This window comes from Neovison vison, chromosome 6, assembly GCF_020171115.1.
Source record: "Neovison vison isolate M4711 chromosome 6, ASM_NN_V1, whole genome shotgun sequence".
NCBI lineage: Eukaryota > Metazoa > Chordata > Mammalia > Carnivora > Mustelidae > Neogale > Neogale vison.
The window spans coordinates 84,486,418-84,506,851 of NC_058096.1; the positions used below are offsets into that span (position 1 = coordinate 84,486,418).

The 20,434-nt window shown below is 36.1% G+C and overlaps 1 protein-coding gene across 1 annotated transcript in view; it reads left to right on the plus strand.

Annotated features, from left to right (window-relative positions):
* The first annotated feature begins 1,525 nt into the window (after window positions 1–1,525).
* IQCJ (IQ motif containing J) overlaps window positions 1,526–20,434 on the plus strand; it is a 208,923-nt gene continuing 190,014 nt past the window's right edge. Inside the window, 1 exon segment of the mRNA XM_044254813.1 lies at window positions 1,526–1,673. Within this exon segment, the coding sequence (XP_044110748.1) occupies window positions 1,665–1,673 (9 nt within the window). The 5' untranslated portion in view covers window positions 1,526–1,664.

The window sequence follows — 20,434 nt, forward strand, 5'->3', positions numbered from 1 at the left end:
AGTGTCTCTGTGTTTCCCACAAAGTGGAGTGTCTAATTCACTAGATATTTTCTGAATAAATGGATGAAGCAGATGGCAGTGGAGAGATAAGAAGAAACATCCTAGACAAAAAAGACTGGGCACTGAAATATGAGGAAGCCCAAAGGCTGCTCAGTCATTTCATGTTTATTGAGAGTGATTAAAGGTGAGCCCAGCCATCTTCAGCCGTCTTGCCATCAGCATTTTATCAATAAACATAAATACTGTTTTGCCCTTGACCTCAAGAGTTAAAATAATAAATAGCTTAATTGGTCATTTTTTTTCTTTTTTTTTTAATTGGTCATTATTAATTGCACTTTGAATTTATTTTACATAAATGTGGCCTTGAAAAGAGAATCACTCCTACATTCATCCCATGCATTTTATCCTCGAGACTCCCAAAGGTGCATATGTCGTAAAACAAATAAAATCTGCCTCCCACCTCCACCCTCCCATCGATACCACATTCGCTAGTGAGTCCAGACAAATGGCTATTTGCAAGGTTGGATGAGTAGTTAAGCCACATAGGCACAATGTAATATGACAACATTCTTCATGGTAATATTGTCCTTCTCCTCATTACATTTGAATATAGATTGCCAGTGTATGATTCTTCCAACCTTACTCTCTCTTCGTGAGCTGTGGAATTTTTCAGACAAGGTGAGGTCCACATGTGTTCCCCAGACATTATTGACTTATTTGTAAGCCTAAACAAAATCACAGCTATTGTCTCTAAGAAGTTAATTTGCCAAAGCTCTTTTTTTCCTACCCTTAATTATGTATATATTTATAGACTTGAGCTACCTGCCTGCTCAATGCTCATGTACCATATCTCTTATGTACCACTTAATGGCTTAGGGCTCTTCCTTTATACTCTCTTTGCTTCAAATTCAACATTTAAATATCTGTACTCAGCTTACCTTTTGAGTATTAAAACATTCTTTCTTTACTTCCTTGAAAAGCTGCAAATAAACCTTTTAACATTTTATCTGGACCAAACAGTAGTGGTTTTACACAAGGAATGAGAACTCTGTAAGTAAATCTGTGTATTTATATGACTAAAGTGCATTATAAAAAGAAGCAGTAAATCCAGTTTTCTACATAAAAGGAATTAGATTTTCCAGTTTACCTCTGCACTGGGATTAATAAAATGTGCAACAAATAGCTGATGGAATGATCCATTTGAAGTTTGTAAAAGCATCTTGGGAAACTGGCTAGAGTAGCCTTTTTATTTTTTCAAAAAAGGATTCCTGTTAATTTTTTGATTCAGTCTTGTTCTTGAATGACTGTTTTAAAATGAGCTGAGAGACTGTTACCTGCCCATTTCTGCATGGCTGAGCAAATGCACCCGTAAATCCAAGTTTCTCTTCATTTCCATCACTATACGTCTCCAAATTACAGAGAATTCATTCCTGAGCTGGAGAGGTGCCAGAAGTTTCTCATCTAGCTGTCTGTGGGCTGCCTTTTTCTTTCCCCTCTTTGAGGCTTTCTGATGCTTAGAGTGAGCTCAACTCAAAGGTTTCCAGCCTCACACTCGCCTTACATTCCCCCACAGTCACACGGAGCTCTGTGATTCTGAGGAATACCGTGTGCCAGCTTCCGATTCACAGTCTCCTTTTACCTGCAGGTGTTCCAGAAACTTCAAAATGCGTCTGGTAATGTATTTGCTTTTCTAAACATGCCACTTTGGCATGCATTATATGCAGCTGCTTATTATTTTTTTTAAAAATCTGTCTTCTGAATAACATGCATGCTAAAAAATGTCAAAGGGAGCTTGTAGAACAGTGAATCTTAATTATTGGTCTAGATGTGCATGTGTGTGTCCTTGTTAATGTAGGCATGTTTGCATAACATTTTGCACAGGCAGATTTCACTAAAGAAATCTCCCTGAAAGCACTACTTTTCACGTACATACAGGTTTTCTAATCAGATCTGTAAATATCTTATACAGCAGCAAGTAGAGGAAAAATACATTTTTCATCCCCCTGCAAAAGACATGTTTTAGGTACCTATTTGAAAAACCCTCCTTTCTTTCTTTAAAAAAAAAAAGTGAGTGTGTGTGTGTGTGTGTGTGTGTGTGTGTGTGTGTATTTGTGGTGTGAGGGTGTTGGTTTTTGAAAATTTGGCGAGAAGAGTTATCTTCTGCTGCATAAGAATTTCTACCTCATGTTACCTGCCTTCTTAAAACTCACTAATCACTGAGGAGAAGAGATGTGGTTCTGCTTAGAAGTAACCCCAGGGGGACGTTGAGCTGCAGTGTTCAGCAGGCATTTTAGGTATTCTAAATACTACTGCTTGAATAATAAGTAGATGGGGTAGATTTGCTATTGCGAGTCCTGCTATGTTTCCTGGCTTGTAGAAATCACAATTACACTGTACGTTTAGGATGTGCATGTGTTTATTGAACTCTAGTAAAGCACCATGAGAGTCTGGGCTCATAAATCACATTATTTATTTGCCAGTGTTGGGTGGTAGATTCTAAAATTAAGAAATTACTTAGCAATTAATAATATATTCAGCATCCCTTGTCTCATTGGGTGAGATTTACATCCTTGGGACTTGCTCTTCTAGTTATAGAGATGAATGATTTAAGGTTCAGACTTAATTGCTATTTCAAATCTTTAAGCTAGAAAGATGCTTGTATAACTTTATTTAAAAGGCTTATTTTGAAAAATGTGTATATATATTTCTAACTGGTGGTAAGCCAATTATGACTATAATGTGCTCTATGTTTAAGATATACAACTTAATTATTATTCACTTTCTTATCTTCATATTATAATAATTCTTTCACTTTACATGATGTTCTTGCTCCTGAGAGATCAATAATTATTGTTGTAAAGATGAGAATAGTGTAGCAACTCAGAATTCAAAGAGAAGTAGGTTGAAGTGGAGTTTTTTGAGAAATTAAATAATAATAGATTTTCCCAAGTAGGTTTTCTAAATGTACAGTGGGTTTGATATTTGAAAATGGAAACATCTTAAAAGTAAACTTGTTAAGTGGAATAGACTAGGATAATATTAATGCATTCTTGTTAAGTTCCTCACTACATTTAAAATGAGGTAGTAAATAGGTTATTTTACATTGGCTATTAATTGCTTTTGCTTTGTGATATTGATTATAAAACAAACAATTGATTTTTTATTGGCTTTGAGTTGGAGATGACTGTAAACTTTGGTAAAATAGTTTACTGAATTGTAACAATAAAAATGTATAGTCTTAAAAATCATTTTGAAAGCTACTTTTACTTTTTAGCATTCAGGATCTAATATTTTATCACTTAGAGAGCTGTGAACTTACAGAATATTATGTATATTTTAAGAAAATTACCTAACTTTTAAGGCTGATTTTTGTCAACCTTGTCCAATTCGTAATTACTCCAAGTAGCATAGTAAAAATGCATTTCAATATGTATGAATGGTTCCTTGAAAGGGCATATTATATTAGGAGCCATTAAAAACCTGTGTGGGCTATTAATGTTATACTCATGTATTGCTCTGTATATAAAGGATTTTTATTTTAAGTACCATTCATTTCCAGTATTTAAATGCACCTAATATTGTGACCTATTTGATGTAGGAAGCTTGTCTTTGAATGTGAATCTCTTGATGAGGGTTTCAAATTGAATGTAGAGGATGGTTGGAGATTTAGTAGCACTTTTTAAATATGTATTGCAATATGCATTAATGCATATATACAAATACTGGGCTGTGTAAAAACATTCCTTGCATTCAACCAACCTTTGAGGTTGGTTATTTTATTTGAAGTCAGTTTCATAGGCATAAAAAGAGGTCTTATTTTTCTGAGCCTATATGGCACTATGTAGCAGCAGGAAAACATTCAGTGCCATTTTGTAAGGAATATTGCATATACTAAATAGTGAAAGGAAAAATGCCTTGTTTCTGTTTCTAATTATGATTTCCTACTGCCTTTTAGATGTATGGTAGACCAGGCCTTTATTGTATAAAACACATTTGTATTATCTATAATACCTGAAATGATTGTAGAACACTTCCTCTATACATTAGTTTCCCCATTATATGACTGAGATTGTTTTATGAAATATTTCATTTCTTAAGGCTGACATATAGAAAGAGGATTTAGAAATATAATTTGTAGACTGACCATGCACCTATAACTGAAAACATTCATTCTTAAAGTAAGCATTTATTGAGCATAGCTTTGCCAAGCCATCTTCTATCCTTGGGCAAAAGAGTGAGTGGAGCAGGAGGGTTCTTATCTGTCTCTTTAGACAGGAGATGCTATTCCTATTCCATCATTAACAATTATTTATAGAGGCACACACACCTTCAACATAGCTTGAGAACCATATAGATATAGATATACATATATCTATCTGCATGGTGTGTGTGTGTGTGTGTGTGTGTGTATACACACACATATATACTCATTTGTTCTTAGTTTCAAAATGATACCATTCTAGGGTTTGCCCATAGAATGGAATGATCATAGCTGGGGTGGTTAGAGCAGGCAGGCTGGTCAAGGAAGCTCTGGAGAAGGTGAGTTTGGAGGACATTATTAACCAGGAACTGATGGAAATGGGAGGAATAGGCATTTGGGGTGAAGGGAAAAGAAAGATGTTAGCAGGAGACATCAAGGTGATAACGTTGCATAGTGAAGAGGCACCATACTGGGAGTGATAGGAAGTGAAATTAAAAAAAAAAATATCACAGGGTTGAGTTTGAGATATTTGAAGGTAGAATAATTTGAAGATTAAATTAATCATCATTAGCTCTATCATATCCTGTGGAAGATTTTGTGAAAGCAAGCATTTCTTCTATTTTATCATAATCAATAACCTCCATAAATAGTATTTCAATGTCTATTCAATAACATAACCTTTCATGGATATTTACTATGGGCCAGGCACAGTGCTAAATACTTTCAATGCATTATCTTGTATAGTCCTCACTTACTATTAAAATCCTCATACTACAAATGAAGAAACTGAGGTACTGAGAATTCTATAACTTATTTAAGGTTATACAAAGTCAGAAGTGCCTGAGCTGAGATTTGAACCCAGACTCTGGAGCCCAGACTTTCAACCTTTCTGATTCCTATACATCAGCCTCCTGTTAACCCAGTTCAAACTTGTGTTAAGTCCCCTCTGATTACTCTCGTCCTCACCTCCTTCTTTAATCAGTTGTGAAATCCTATTTGCACATCGTATTTTCTTATATCTTTTTCATTCTTTACACATTTTTACATAAATACTCGAACTTTATATAACTCTGATAAAGGAAGAATTAGGTATGATATAGCCATTCGTGCCTCTGTTTGTTGATAGGGACAACTCCTGTTTAGCCTCCTTATACACCTTATTCTGAAGACTTGATTTCCCTAACTGTAAAATGGATATTATGACAACTAGCTTCTCTAAAGAAGTATGGTGCTGTAGAATAAATAGAAACTTCAGAATTAGACATGCCTGCATACTAATTCTCCCTCTGTCACTTTGGCAAGCCGCTTTAATATCTCTGAGGAATAGGGATAGTACTCACATTGTTGTGAGGATAAGATGGTCCATGCATTGAACAGGCATTTAATAAGTATGTTTGGCACATCATTAAGTGCAGAGTCAGATAGATGCGTCATTGGTTAAAAACTTGACTCTGGACTCAAGCTTCTTAGGTTCAAATCTGAACTCTGTCACTTATCATCTGCATGATGTTGAGAAATTTACTTAACTTCTTTGTGCTTAGTTTTCTCACATGTAAAATGAGAATGATGAAAGTACCTTCCATTTAGGATTGGTGGGGGGAACATGTGACTTAATGCAGGTAAAGCACTAGAAATAGTGCCTGGCACAGGATAAGCGTGTTAAGTGTTAAGCACCCTCTTGATGAGGCTGGGTTCACTGCAATCTTGTTTCTTTTCAGAAGGAGAAGACTGATAATTCACAGTATACTTAAAGGCAGGGATTTACAGTTTCTTGGTATCCAGTGTCCACCGAGTCATTGATATTATGTATACCTCAGTCTAACAGTTTCTTGTACAGTCTATACTGTTGTTGGTGAAAGTTAGGCTCTTGCATACCAGTTGTAAGGAAAGATTAAATTGGTACAACAACCTTTAAATGGCAGTTTGGAATATCTATCACTATTTTAGTATTTTTATTTTAATTCCAGTGTAGTTAAAAATACAGTGTTACATGTACAGTTTTAGGTGTACAATATAGTGATTTGACAATTCTGTATATTAATCAGTGCTCATCAAGATAAATGCATTCTTAATTTTTTAAAGAATTTATTTATTATTTTGACAGACAGATCAGAAGCAGGCAGAGAGAGAGGGAGGAAGCATGCTCCCCGCTGAGCGGAGAGCCCAATGCGGGGCTCGATCCCAGGACCCTGAGATCATGACCTGAGCCGAAGGCAGAGGCTTAACCCACTGAGCCACCCAGGCGCCCCAAGATAAATGCATTCTTAATCCTTTTAAGTATTTCACCCATCCCCCACCCAAATCCCCTCTGGCAGCCATCAGTTTGTTCTCCATAGTTAAGAGTCTTTTCAATATTTCTCTTTTTTTCCTTTCCTTTGTTTAATTTCCTAAATTCCATATATAAGTGACATATCTGGAAAAATGTTGCTATGTTCGATGCATGTGCTCTCTTGTAACATTTTTATAATTTCAGGTTTCACATTCAGGTCCTTAGTCCATTTTGAGTTTATTTTTGTATATGGTGAAAGAAAGCAGTCCAGTTTTATTTTTTTTGCGTGTTGCTCTCCAGTTTTCCAAGCACCATTTGTTGAAGAGACTTTTTTCCTTTGCATATAATTGCCTCCTTTGTCAAAGACTGACTGTGTAATTGTTTATATGTGGACTTTCTATTCTGTTCTACTGATCTCCGTGTTGTTTCTGTGTCAGTACCATACTGTTTGATTACTCTAGTTTTGTAGTATATCTTGAAATCTGGGATTGTGATAATTCCAGTTTTGTTTTTCTTTTTCAATATTGCTTTGGCTATTTGGGGTCTTTTTTGATTTCATATAAAGTTTAGGATTGTTTGTTCGAGTTCTGTGAAAAATGCTGTTAGTATATCTGACACCATTTTAAATGCACATCTCTTGTGATCTATCAATGTTACTTCTAAGTAAAATACATAATTGAGTAAAGATTTGGTGAAATTGTTGCTTGCAAACTTATTTGTGATGTTAGAAATCTGTTAACAACTAAATATATAGACAGAAAAAATATTTAAATAATTTATGGTAGAGCCATGCAATAGAATACTGCAGAGAAGATTTTAAAACTGTTAGATCCATAGCAGTGGATATGAGAAACTATACAAGTGTACTTTTAGGAGGAAAAAAGAGCATTTTTTTTGGAGCAGTCTGTATAGAATAAATGATACTGTTTTTGTTAAAAAAATAGATATATTTATATCCATTTGCTTATTTAAGCATAGAAAAACTCTCCAAATATATACGAAAAACTTTCAGTAGTGTTTACTAAGGAGAAGTGGAACTGTGCATTGAGTGGGCACTTTTACCCTCCACTGTACATGTGCTATTTGAATTGTTTAACATGGGCATGTATTGCTCTTACAATTTAAAATTTAAAAAATTTAAAGTTTAAAAAATTTAAATTTTTTAAAATTTAATTTAAAATGGTCAAGAAAAATCCCTTCATTTCCTCTATTCCCCAGATACTAATTTTTTAAAAAATTATTCCATCATGCAAGTATAATCCTAAGCCTTGGTGTAATATTTTTGAATTATTGAGCCAAATGTTATCCTAAGTTAAAACAGAATGTGTAGCAACTCAGAGTCAAAGCCTCAACTTTGCTCCCAGGGAGCAGAAACCAAAATGACTAAGGAGATTTCTTGACATCAAGTCACAGGAGAGTCTTAAGTCCTGTGGCAAAAATTCCTGTTGTTCAAAAGTTCATGCACTTGGAGAGGAAACATTAAGTCAAACAGCCTCAAATGGGAGAATGTAACATCTATTCAGTGACTTCTCCTCAGGACTTACTTAATTGAATGCTAAACATGGGAAAACATTACACGTGGGATTTTTTTCCCCCAACATTGTTTCTCTGTATCTAAAGCCCCTCAGTCACTTAGTCTTTTGCAAAATGCAATATAAAAGTTACATTGCTTTTGGGTTTTGAGGGCAGAAGTAATTTGCAGGGAGAGGTTAATCAAGATTTTTGCCCTTTGTGCTTTTAAAAGTGCTTACACATACATTGTCTCATTTGATACTCATAAATGAGGTATTTAAGAGAAGTATAATAAAGCTTATTTTCCACATAAGGACCTGAGATTTAGAGAGGTTAAGTGACAAGCTTAAGCAAGTCAGTGTGGAGCTGAACTCACAAGGGCTCTTGGTTATCCTGGTTATGTCTTGGCTGTCCTTGCCACTGGTAGCCAAGGTCATGGCTGTGTAGCAGAGTCATTACTTTGGTTGTACTATTGATCTAATATTTTCTTGAAATCATTTTTATTCTGGTTTAGGAAGACCCAGGCATGACCAATTGAAATTTCTCTCTAATGTGAATTATAAACACACTCATTTAAATGTCTAAGGGACATCTAATAAAATTGAGGTAGATCCAGGTTCCCATTTTGACTCTACTCCTTACTAGCTATGTAATCTTGGGAAAATTGTTTTCTCATCTATAAAATGGGAATAAGGATAGCATTAATCTTCCTGGGATGCTTTTAAGAGTTTAAACAAAATAATGTATGAACAGTGCTTGATAGAATATATGGAACATTAGAGCAAGGGTCAATAAACACCAGCTACAATAATAATTATTAATAATATTATAAATAAATAAGAGTCCAGGTGGATACAATAGGCATGACTCTAGTAGAGACCAGAGCTTTTGTGCACTTGGAGATGACATCCAAGAGCAGCATCCCAGAGTGGACACCAGCCAGTTTCTTTCTTTTTAGAGAAAGCTACCCTGGAATCATAAAGAGCTAACTGAACAGGTAGTGTTTAAAACTTCACTGTGCCTCATTGCAGGAGCATGGGAATCTTTGACTTAAGAGACCACCTCCAGCCAGAAATAGAACTCAGCAGTTTTCCATTTTTTGATCAACAGTAAGATGAGGTAGGTGAGTCTCTTAAATTTTAACTTCTTAAATCAGATTTTGGGGGAAATCTGAGAAACCAGAGCTCAGAATCCATGTAATGAATAGTGAGGGGATTTATTTGCTATTTAGCTTCAAAGTAAACTTACTAATTCTTTTGAGCTTTTTAAAACTTAATTTTCTTTACTATAAAATTAATTTTTGCATACAGAATAAAATGCATAGAATCAAACAGAAGAAATAAAAACTCTTAGAAAGAAACAACATTTGCATCTATTCTGGTATGCATTTTTGATACTTTTATAAATAAATATATTTTAAAAAACAAAACTGTAAAGCAGTCTGTAAATAGTTTATGGCCTTTGAAATCCTAGCAATATATCATGCACACCTTTCCATGCCAATAAATGTTTTTCTAGAACTTCATTTTAATGATTGTGTAGTATTCCTTTGGATGGGCATTTCCATCCAAAGAAGATTAACTAATTGTCTAATGTTGAATGTTTAGGTTGTTTTCTTCCTGCAAGAAAAATTTTTCTTGAAAAAAATCATTGTACAAATCCTTGATTCTTTCTTTAAAATAAATTCCTAGTAGTGGAATTTCTAGGTCAAAGTATAAATGTATTTTTAAAGATTTTGGTGTCAAATTATCTTCCAGGTAAATTTTTACCAGTTTTATCCTAATTATTGTTAGTGCACAAGTATAACTAGATCATTGACTATTTAAGTAAACAAAACTCGTATTCATTTATTATAAAAGGTGAATACTTTTATAATAGCCTGTATTGCCATGCCAAGAATAAAGTGTATTTCTTTTTAATGCCAACTTCTATTTTTGTTTTCATACTTCAAACACAACATATCCATAAAATAGTCTGTTGATTTTTCTGGGGAGTTTGGTAATGATATCAGTATAATGTGATTAGCTTTTGATGAAATGTAACGAAATTTGGAAATAAGTTGGAGGAAAAGTTGTTACAAGCACACTTCCACTGCAGACCATTAATTCCACTCACATACCTTTTTAAGGTGTGAAAATAAAACAATCAAGGACATATAAACCCTTCCACTGCGGTTATCGTCACATCAATTTTCTCTGGAGTTGAAAGTAAACCTGCCTGATCCTTTCTGCACCACACTAGGTTTCACAGTGGAAATGTTAAGATTGGAACCTTTTCAGTAGAATTACTCTTGATGACACCAGCTCTGCTGTCAGAGTAACTCCTGCTGGAAACAAAGTGTCTGAATTAATGGTCTAATAAACTGAGTTAGTGTTTCATTTTGGCAAAGGATTAATTAGGGGAAAAGAAACTAACATTTATTTGGGCCCTTTATTATTACATGATTGCATTTAATACTCCCTATAAACCTATGAGGTAGGTATTACCATGGGCATAATGAACAACTTAAATAAATTGTCTTGCTTAAGGCCACACAGCTGGTGAGCTGCAAAGGTAGGATTTGAACCTGGGTTCCCTGCTTCTGGAGCCTGTGCTTTTTATACTGCTCTTTCTTACCAGTTATATAGCAGAGCTGACTGTTTCTCTTCTAGAATATTCACTTTGAGTATGAACACACTGTTAACCAACTGAACTATAGGTTTTCTCTTAAAAATCAGCATGTCAGGCAGGCTTGGAGACTGGATCCACTTATAATTGCTGTTTTATTTGGGATACTCTTGTAGGCCCCAAACAGAACACCCATGATCTTGCTTAACAAGATATCCTGAGACAGAGGGGTTTTGGGTATTTTCAGAGGCTTAGTGATTTCATTAGAGAAATCTAATCTCTTCTTTCCATCTTATTGCTCTGCTGTGTTCAGTGCTGGCTCATATTTGCCTTTTATAGTTGTGTGGTGATTTTAGGAGCTCTGAATACATCTTTATAAAACAATGTTCAGAGACAGAAAGATGAGATGGCTCCTTCTCCCGCCCTTGTTTTTTTTTTTTTTTTTTAAGGGCAAGACAAACTGCCCACTAGATTCTCTCTTGTGCCTTATGCCTGGAGCTGTGTCATGGGCCCCTTCCTAAACCAAACACTGGCATGGAGAATGACTTAGGCCAATCAAATATAGGCTCAGGGCTGGAAAGAGTGAACCCTGAAACCAGGGCCAGGTGGGAGGAGGAAGCAACTGAAAATGCTACCAACACTCTTTGGGGGAGATTTGGGGATTTTTTTTCTTAATTGTGTGTATGCTGTGAGGTTCTTCAATGGGAGAAATGTAAAACAAGTTTTACTACCATCTGCAAATGTCATTCTTTCAGTATAGTCTATCTATTAAAACCTTCCAATTTCTATCACATTTCTCTAGCAAAGAACTAGGTAAAGGGTATATAAGATCTTCATGTATCATCTCTAACAAATGCATGCAAATCCATAATTGTCTAAAAATAAAAAGTGAAAAATATTGTGAGGAAAAAATTGAGTGTACTAGAGAAGATTTGTTTGGAAATGTTGAGTTTGGGGAGCTAAAGAAGCCTCAAAGGATCTTTCTAGGACAGTTCTTGAGTTTAAAGACCATGTTAGGGATGAAGGGAGTTAATAAATCTGGAAGTTGTTTGCATGAAAGTCGGTAGGGATGTCTTTGGTGAAATTCCCTGGGAGTGAGAATAAAGCCATAATAATAATAATAATGGGAGCTCATATAATTGATGAATTACAAAGTGCCAGATATTGTGCAACTCTTTTGGACCCGTAATATACCTACTATTAATATATCCAATTCCAGATGAGGAAATTAAGGCTTAAAAGCATTAAGTAACTTTTTCAGGTTCACAGAGCTGGTAACAAGAGGAGCTAGTCTGTGTGACTTCAGACGTTACACTGCCTCCAGTAGTAGAGAAGAGCCCCCCATAAAAGCAGTCATTGCCAGTCTTGGCAGGAAAAGAGAAACTCATGAAAGTGACAAAAATGGTAACTTCATTACACCCAGTTTTGTGTCCTGAGCTTTAATGAGATTTTATTCTAATACTGTCTTTCAGTGTGTTACCAAGGGGGAATGGAGACTCTGTGTGCATGAGGTTGGTAGATAGGCAGGTTGGTTCTTTAAGCATGCGGTCCACAGAGCTTGTGGGTGGGGCTGCTACTGAGTTTCTTACTAGAGTCAGTGGACCAAGGGCCAAGGGAGGGAAGAAAGAGCAGTGATCAGGAGACTTGGCCCACACTGAAAACGGGGAAGCATGCAGTGGTTGTATCATAATGGAAGAACTAGGAAGAAAGGAATGAGATGAAGTAAATGTCAGCTACGAGGACACCAATGTGCAAGTGGATGAAATGAGATGATTCTGGAGCTGTCCAGTGCTTGCAGATGGCCTGCAGCAGCCTTCCTTTCTACAAGATCTGGAGAAGATCTTGTAGATCTTCTCTACAAGATCCCCTCCCTTGGAGAAGCAGAGCTGAGTCCAATATAAACCCATTTGTCTGACTTAGTCTTAGGCTTCCTACATTTTCTTTTTATTAAACTGGCCAACTGGAAAGAATCAGTCAAATTGATCAGTTGTCTGGTTTCATGTGGGCATAACATAAAAGAACCTCACCAGCTTTTAGGAAAAAGGAATGTCTTTTATTTTCCATTTATTTTTTTTAATTTAAATTTTATTTAGTTAACATACAGTGCAGTATTGGTTTCTGAAGTAGAATTCAGTGATCTATCACTTACATACAACACCCAGATTTCATCAAGTGCTTTAATACCCTTCACCCATCTAGCTTTTAGTTTCTTTCTTTCTTTTTTTTTTTAAAGATTTTATTTATTTATTTGACAGAGAGAGATCATAAGTAGGCAGAGAGGCAGGCAGAGAGAGAGAGAGGAGGAAGCAGGCTCCCCGCTGAGCAGAGAGCCCGATGCAGGACTCGATCCCAGGACCCTGAGATCATGACCTGAGCCGAAGGCAGCTGCTTAACCCACTGAGCCACCCAGGCGCCCTAGCTTTTAGTTTCTTGAGTACTGATTTCACATGTTGATTTGTATCTTAATTCCTGAAGATATAGCTAAAAAACAAAAACACGAACAAAAACAAAAAAACCCAACTAAATCCCTACAGTATAGTGAAAAGAACCAATCGAGGAACTTTTCAAAATTATATTAATGATTAATGTTTACACACATAACCCTAATTTGATTTTTTTTTTTTTTTGGTGTATTACTGAGTACTTCAGCACTGTTGTTTTTCTAGTTCATCAGTTTTTCAGCTTTTACTGTAATAACATTGCTAAAAAAAAAACCCCTAGGATAAATGGATCATTATAGGTATAGAGCAGACAAATATAGGTGAGTCTGTAGTGCCAGACATCAAGGCAGTTCTCCTCCTGATTTCAAGCTGTATTACAAAGTTATAGTAATGAAAACTGTATGCTTTGGTGTAAAAATAGACATATAGATCCGTTGAATAGAATAGAGAGCTCAGAAATAAACCCAGGTATTTAAGATCAATTAATTTTTGACAAAGATACCAAGAATTCACAATGGGGAAAGGGTAATCTCTTCCATAAGTGGTATTGGGAAAACTAGATATCCATATTCAAAAGAATGAAATTGAACCCCTATCTTACAGTATAAACAAAAATCTATTTAAAGTGGATTAAAGACATAAATGTAAGACTTAAACATATGAAACTCCTAGAAGAAAACAGTAAAAAGCTCCTTGTCATTGGTCTTGGCAATGTTTTTTTTTTTTTTTTTTTTGGATTTGACATTGACACCAAAAACAAAAGCAAAAAAGCAAAAATAAGCACATGGGACTACATCAAATTAAATCTGCACAACAAAAGAAACAAAATGAAAAGGCAAGTTGTGTATTGGGAGGAAATATTTGGAAATGAATAGCCAACAAAGGGTTAATATTCATATAAAATTATATAATAATATCATTATTTTATTCCTTTCCACTTTATTCTGTTATATATATGGACTCATACAACTCCATGGCAAAAATACCAAATAACTCAACTGAAAAATGGGCAAAGGACTTGACTAGAAGTTTTTCCAAAGAAGACATACAAATGGCCAATAGGTAGATGAAAAATTGCTCAACATCACTAATAGCCAGGATAATGCAAATAAAAACCACAGTGAGATATTACTGCATGCCTGTTAAAATGTCTATTATCAAAAAGACAAGAGATAAGCATAGATGAGGGTATATGGAACAGGGAACCTTTGTATACTATTGGTAAGAATGTAAATTGGTACAGCCTTTATGAAAAACAGTATGCAAGTTCTTTAAAAAATTATAAAATAGAACTATATGATCTGGCAATCCCACTCTTAGGTTTGTGTCTAAAGGGAACAAAATCGCTGTCTCAAAGAGTTACCTGTGCCTTCCATGTTTTAATCAGGATTATTCATAGTAGTCAAGATATAGAAACAACCTAAGTGACTATTGATTGATGAATGGATAAAAGAAATGTGTGCGCGCGCACACGCACACACACACACAATGGAATATTATTCAGTCTTTAAAAAGAAAGAAATTTTTCCATTTATGACAATATGGATGAGCCAATAGGATATAGTAAACTAGACATAGGACAAATACAATATGGTATCACTTATATACAAACACATAGAAATGAAGAGCAGAATGGTGGTTGCCAGGGACCGGGGATGTGGCAGGGGGGAGATAAAATGGAGGGAGACTGATCAAAGGGCACACATTTTTAGTTACATGATGAATAAGTTCTGAGGAGCTAATGGACAACATGGTTTCTATAATTAATAATACTGTATTACTGTACGTTTGAAATTTGCCAAGAGAAGATGTTAACATTCTCACACAAAAAAGTAAATGTGTGAGGTGATGGGTATGTTAACTTGATTGTGAGAATCATTTCACAATGTATGCATATATCAAATGAGCAAAATATGTTATAATTTTGTTTGCCAATTATATTCCAATAAAGCTGGAAAAAAGAAACAAAGGAATTCTGAAAACCTCAAGCTGTCATTAAACACACACACACACACATACACACACACGATGACATGAAGGAGCTCCCTTTGGCATATTTCAGGACCATTTGAACATCAAAATAATAATAACTTTTAAAGGTTACAGCATTAAATAAAATTTTCAGATGTCCATGGGTTAACAGTGATACTAAAAAGAAAGGATGAAAGAGTGAGGAAACCTGTTCTTCATAAAATGCCAGCTAATCAGTGTAAAAGAAATGACAGAATTAGACAACTCTTCTAAATTTCTGATAAAGTAGATTATCAGTGGGATGTGAAAGTCATTTGAGGATTCAGGGCATTTTCAGAATCTCAACATATCACCCCTCATATCACTTAAATTGTTACCAAGGGGGAAATGTGATTTTATAGTGAAGAGATTCAGAAGACACCACGTTACACAAATTAACATTGCTGAAAGTGGGACCAGCTGACATTAACTATTTCCTCATGTGTAAGAAGAATACAGTATCACCTATATAGTACTCTTGATAAAAATTTTAAATCAGTATGTAATCATAGAATAATGTGACAAGTCCAGAATCCATTTTATAAGACAAGTGGCTGGTATCATTTTAAAAAATCCAGTATAGTTAACATACAGTGTTGTATTAGTTTCAGGTGTACAATAAAGGGATTCAGCAATTCTCTCCATTACTGGGTGGTCATCAAGATAGGTGTACCACTAATTCCTTTCGACTATTTCACCACCCTGTCCCATCCACCTCTGCTCTTGTCACCATGTTTGTTCATTATAATTAAGAGTTTGTTTTTTGATTTCTCTCTCTCTCTCTCCTTTTATTTTGGATGCTTTATTTCTTCAATTGCCCATATGAGTGAAATCATATGGTATTTGTCTTTCTCTGACCGACCTATTTTGCTTAGCATGATGCTCTTTATGTCCATCTATGTTGCTGCAAATGGCAAGATTTCATTATGTCTTATGAATGAGTAGAATACCATTGTATTCTGTATATCACTTCTTCTTTATTCATTCATCTAACAGTGGGTAGTTGGACTGTTTCCATAATTTGGCTATTGTAAGTAATGATGCATTAAACATAGAAGTGCATATATCCTTTCTGATACGTGTTTTTGTATTGTTTGGGTAAATACCCAGTAGTGTAATAACTGGATCATATGATAGTTATGTTTTTAATTTTTGAGGAACCTCCATACTGTTTTCCGTAGTGGCTGTACTGGCTTGCATTTCCAACAGTGCATGAGGGTTCTTTTTTCTCTAATCCTCTCCAGCACTTGTTGTTTCTTGTGTTTTTTATTTTTGCCATTTTTATAGGTGTGAGGTGATATCTCATTAGGGCTTTGATTTGCATTTCCCTGATGATCAATGAGGTTGAGCATTTTTTCATGTATCTGTTTGCCATCTGGATGTCTTCTTTGTAGAAATGTCTGTTCGTGTCTTATGCCCACTTGTTAATTGGATTATTTGGGGTTTTTTGGTGTTGAGTCATATAAGTTCTTTATATATTTTGGATACTAACTCTTTATCAGATGTGTCATTTGCAGATCCTTCTATTTAGTAGGTTGTCTTTTAGTTTTATTGTTCTCTTTGCTGTACAGGAGCCTTTTATTTTGATATATTTCCAATAGTTTATTTTTGCTTTTGTTTCCCTTTTGCCTCAGGAGACATCTACAAAAATGTTACTATGACTGATATTGCAGAAATTACTGACTGTGGTCTCTTCTAGGATTTTTAGGGTTTCAGGTCTCACACATTTAGGTCCTTAATCTGTTTTGAGTTTATTTTTGTGTATGGTAAAAGAAAGTGGTCTAGTTTTATTCTTTTCATATAGCTGTCCAACTTTCTCAACACTATTTGTTGAAGAGACTTTTTCCCGTTACATATTCTTGCCTTCTCTGTTGAAGATTAATTGACTATGTAATTGTGGGTTTATATGTGGACTTTCTATTCTATTCTACTGATCTCTGTGTCTATTTCTGTGCCAGTACCATACTGTTTTAATTACTATAGCTTTGTAGTGTATCTTAAAATCTGGGATTTTTATACCTCCAGTGTTCTTCTTTTTCAAAATTTCTTTGTCTATTAGGGGTCTTTTGTGATTCCATACAAATTTTAGCATTGTTTGTTTGAGTTCTATGAAAAATGATGTTGGTATTTTGATTGGAATTGCATTAAATCTTTAGATTGCTTTGGGTAGTGTAGGACATTTTAACAATATTTATTCTCCCAATCTATGAACTGGAACACTTTTCCACTAGTTTGTGTCATTAGTTCATTTCTTCAGTGTTTTATAGCTTTTAGAGTATAGGTCTTTCACCTTCTTGGTTAAGTGTATTCCTAGATATTTTATTATTTTTGGAGCAATTGTCAGTGGGATTATTTTCTTAATTTCTCTTTCTGCTACCTCATTCATAGTGTAGAGAAATGGAATGGATTTATATACTTATTTTGTGCTATGCATTCTTTCTGAATTCATTTATCAGTTCCAGTTGTTTTTTGGTGGAGTCTTTAGGGTTTTCTATATTTGGTATCATGCCCTCTACAAAAAGTGATAAAAGCTCACTTCTTCCTCACCAATTCATATGCATTTTATTTCTTTTCTCTTACCCGATTGCTGTGGCTAGGACTTTTAGTACCATGTTGAATAAAAGTTGTGCGAATGGACCTCCTTGTCTTGTTCCTGATCTGGCGGAAAAGCTCTCAGTTTTTAACCATCAAATATGTGGTTTTTTCATATATTTATTATGTTGAGGAATGTTCCCTGTAAACTTTGCTGGGGATTTTTTTTTTAATCATGAATGGATGTTGTACTTTGTCAAATGTGTTTTCTTTACCTATTGAAATGATCATATGGTTTTTATTCTTTCTCTTATTGATGTGATGTATCACATTAGTTAATGTGTGAATATGGAACCATACTTGCATCCCAGGAATAAATATCACTTGATCATGCTAAATAATTTTTTAATGTATTGTTGGATTCAGCTTGATAATATTTTATTTGAGGATTTTTACATTTATATTTGTTAAAGATACTGGTCTGTACGTCTCTATTTTTGTAGTGTGTTTATCTGGTTTTGGTGTCAGGGTAATGTTGGCTGTCGCCCTCGACCCGCAAGGACGACAAGAAGCCCCGGTTCAGATGTATCTTCTCTCTCTTTATTTCCGCAAGTCTACACACTTATATACGTTTGCATGACCAATCAGCGAGCAAGGTGACCAATAAGGGGCCAAACAATGGGGAGAGCCAATGAGAGTCCTGTTACTATGCTGATTAAATTTGAAACAGCCAATGACTATGTCCTCCTTTAGGCGGGCTTCACCAGAAAGTTCATTGTTTACTTGCAGCGTATTTTGCTGGCAGTGAGCCAACGCCATCTTGTAATGGCGGGGATTTTCCCGGCCGGAGGCGGTCCCTGACATCTCCCCCTTTTTTGTTTTATGGCAGAGATCGTGCCTGTCTTAGGTCGTCAGTAGCAGAAAACATCCTTACCCGTCATCAGACACAAGATATCGATGATCTCTGTCCTGTCTTAGGTTGGTATGTTTCTCTACTGATCTTACCCGTCTTTGACTACCGATCTAGCATGCTTAGCCATATCTGGGGAGATGTCCCAGTCTCTACTGACATAAGGGCTTGCACTATAGCTCGGCTCTGCTCTTGCTGCTGTGTTCTCCACTGGTGAACTTTTCTGAATAGAAGCAGAATGCCAATAAGAAGGAGGACAAGAAGACCAATTGTGCCAGCCCATTGTTTGCTAAACTGGAACATATTGCTGAATGTTTGAAATAGCTCTGGGAGGGAAGCTGGTTGCACACGCGTACTCGTGTGAAATTTTGAAAATCGTCAGACCAAGCACCCTGCAAATACTGGGAGAGCTGTTGGGAAACATTCTGTAAGTCACTCATATTAGTATAGGCTATGGGAGTTACACAAATTGCCAGGAAGGGTGCTATACATCCCAGTCCCAATAGGGCCCCCAATATGTCCACTTGTTCTTGAACCAAATCCACTCTCTGGTTGACTATCAGGATTCCTGCTTGCAGATGTGCATTGATCTGAGTCTGTGTTTGAAGGGCTGCTGCCGTTCCTGCTGCAAGGGTGTTCACAGCTTCCGCAGTGGGTCTAGTTGCAGCAAGCGAGACTGCTGCTGCCGTGGCAGCTGCTGTAGATATAGCCAATGCTGTCACAATGGCGGCTGTGATACCAAAATCTCTCTTCTGGATAACACCACCGGTAACTTGTCCTCTGGAATGAAAACTGGGATAGGAACAGGAGTAGGGATACGCATAATCACAGCCAGCTTGAAGGCTGTGACATTCCAGCACTGGGAAAGATAGCAATTCTTAGTGCAATTCAACATATCATTCAGCTTGCTAGCATTTGTTACGAGGAAAAGGAACAGTGGCGAGACGCATATGGGAGTGGGCTGATAAGTAATATTATTGGGACAAGACACATTAACTGTTGTCTCAAAGGTACTAGAGTCATTTTGTTTATAAGAACAGTTGAGGAATTTGCCACCATTTAACATGGACACTGCTGAGATATCAGTACATGCTCCTAACAAGTTACAGACCTGCCATGCATCAAAGGGAGAGGAGGGAATATGAGAAAAGAATTAGTCACTGGTAAAGGATATAGCCATGCTTTAACCACTGCTCACAGCTCTCTGGCTTGAGTCTGCTGCAGGAGGTGTAGCATCCCCAGCGTTATCATCAGCATCTTCAGCATCATGACTGGTGTTCGGAGGCAAGGCTGCACGCACCAGCCGCTCTGGGATCCAAATTGGAGCCTCTTTTTCCTGTGGAAAAACACATACAGACCCCCTACTCCATACTAACACTGGATCTGGTCCATTCCACTTTCCTGTGAGGATGTCCTTCCAAAGTACTAAAGGCTTACGGGGAGCAGCAGCAGCACTAGCATGTCTGTCTGCAGCTGATTTACCTGTTTTGTCCAACGTTAAAAAATTCAAAATAAAGAGAATGGTGTTGAGCTTATCTTTAGGCGACCTGAAGATGTCCCCTATTCCCCCTTTTTTTTTATAAAGCGCATTTTTTATTGTAAGATGCGCGCGCTCCACAACACTCTGTCCTTGTGGGTTATAGGGTATTCCATGTATCAAGTGAATGTCAAGTTGTTGTAGGAAGGCTTTAAAGGGTTGTGAGGTGTAGGCTGGACCATTATCTGTCTTTAACTGGCGTGGCTTTTCCCATGCCGTGAAAGCCTGTAGGCAATGGGCAATAACATCTCTGGATTTTTCCCCTGTATGCACTGAGGCGAAAATTATTCCAGAGCAGGTACATGAACATATCTTAACTTTCCAAATTCTGAAACATGTGTGACATCCATTTGCCATATATGACTAGGTAATAGACCCTTAGGATTAACCCCCAAGGACGGTGCAGGTAGTAAAG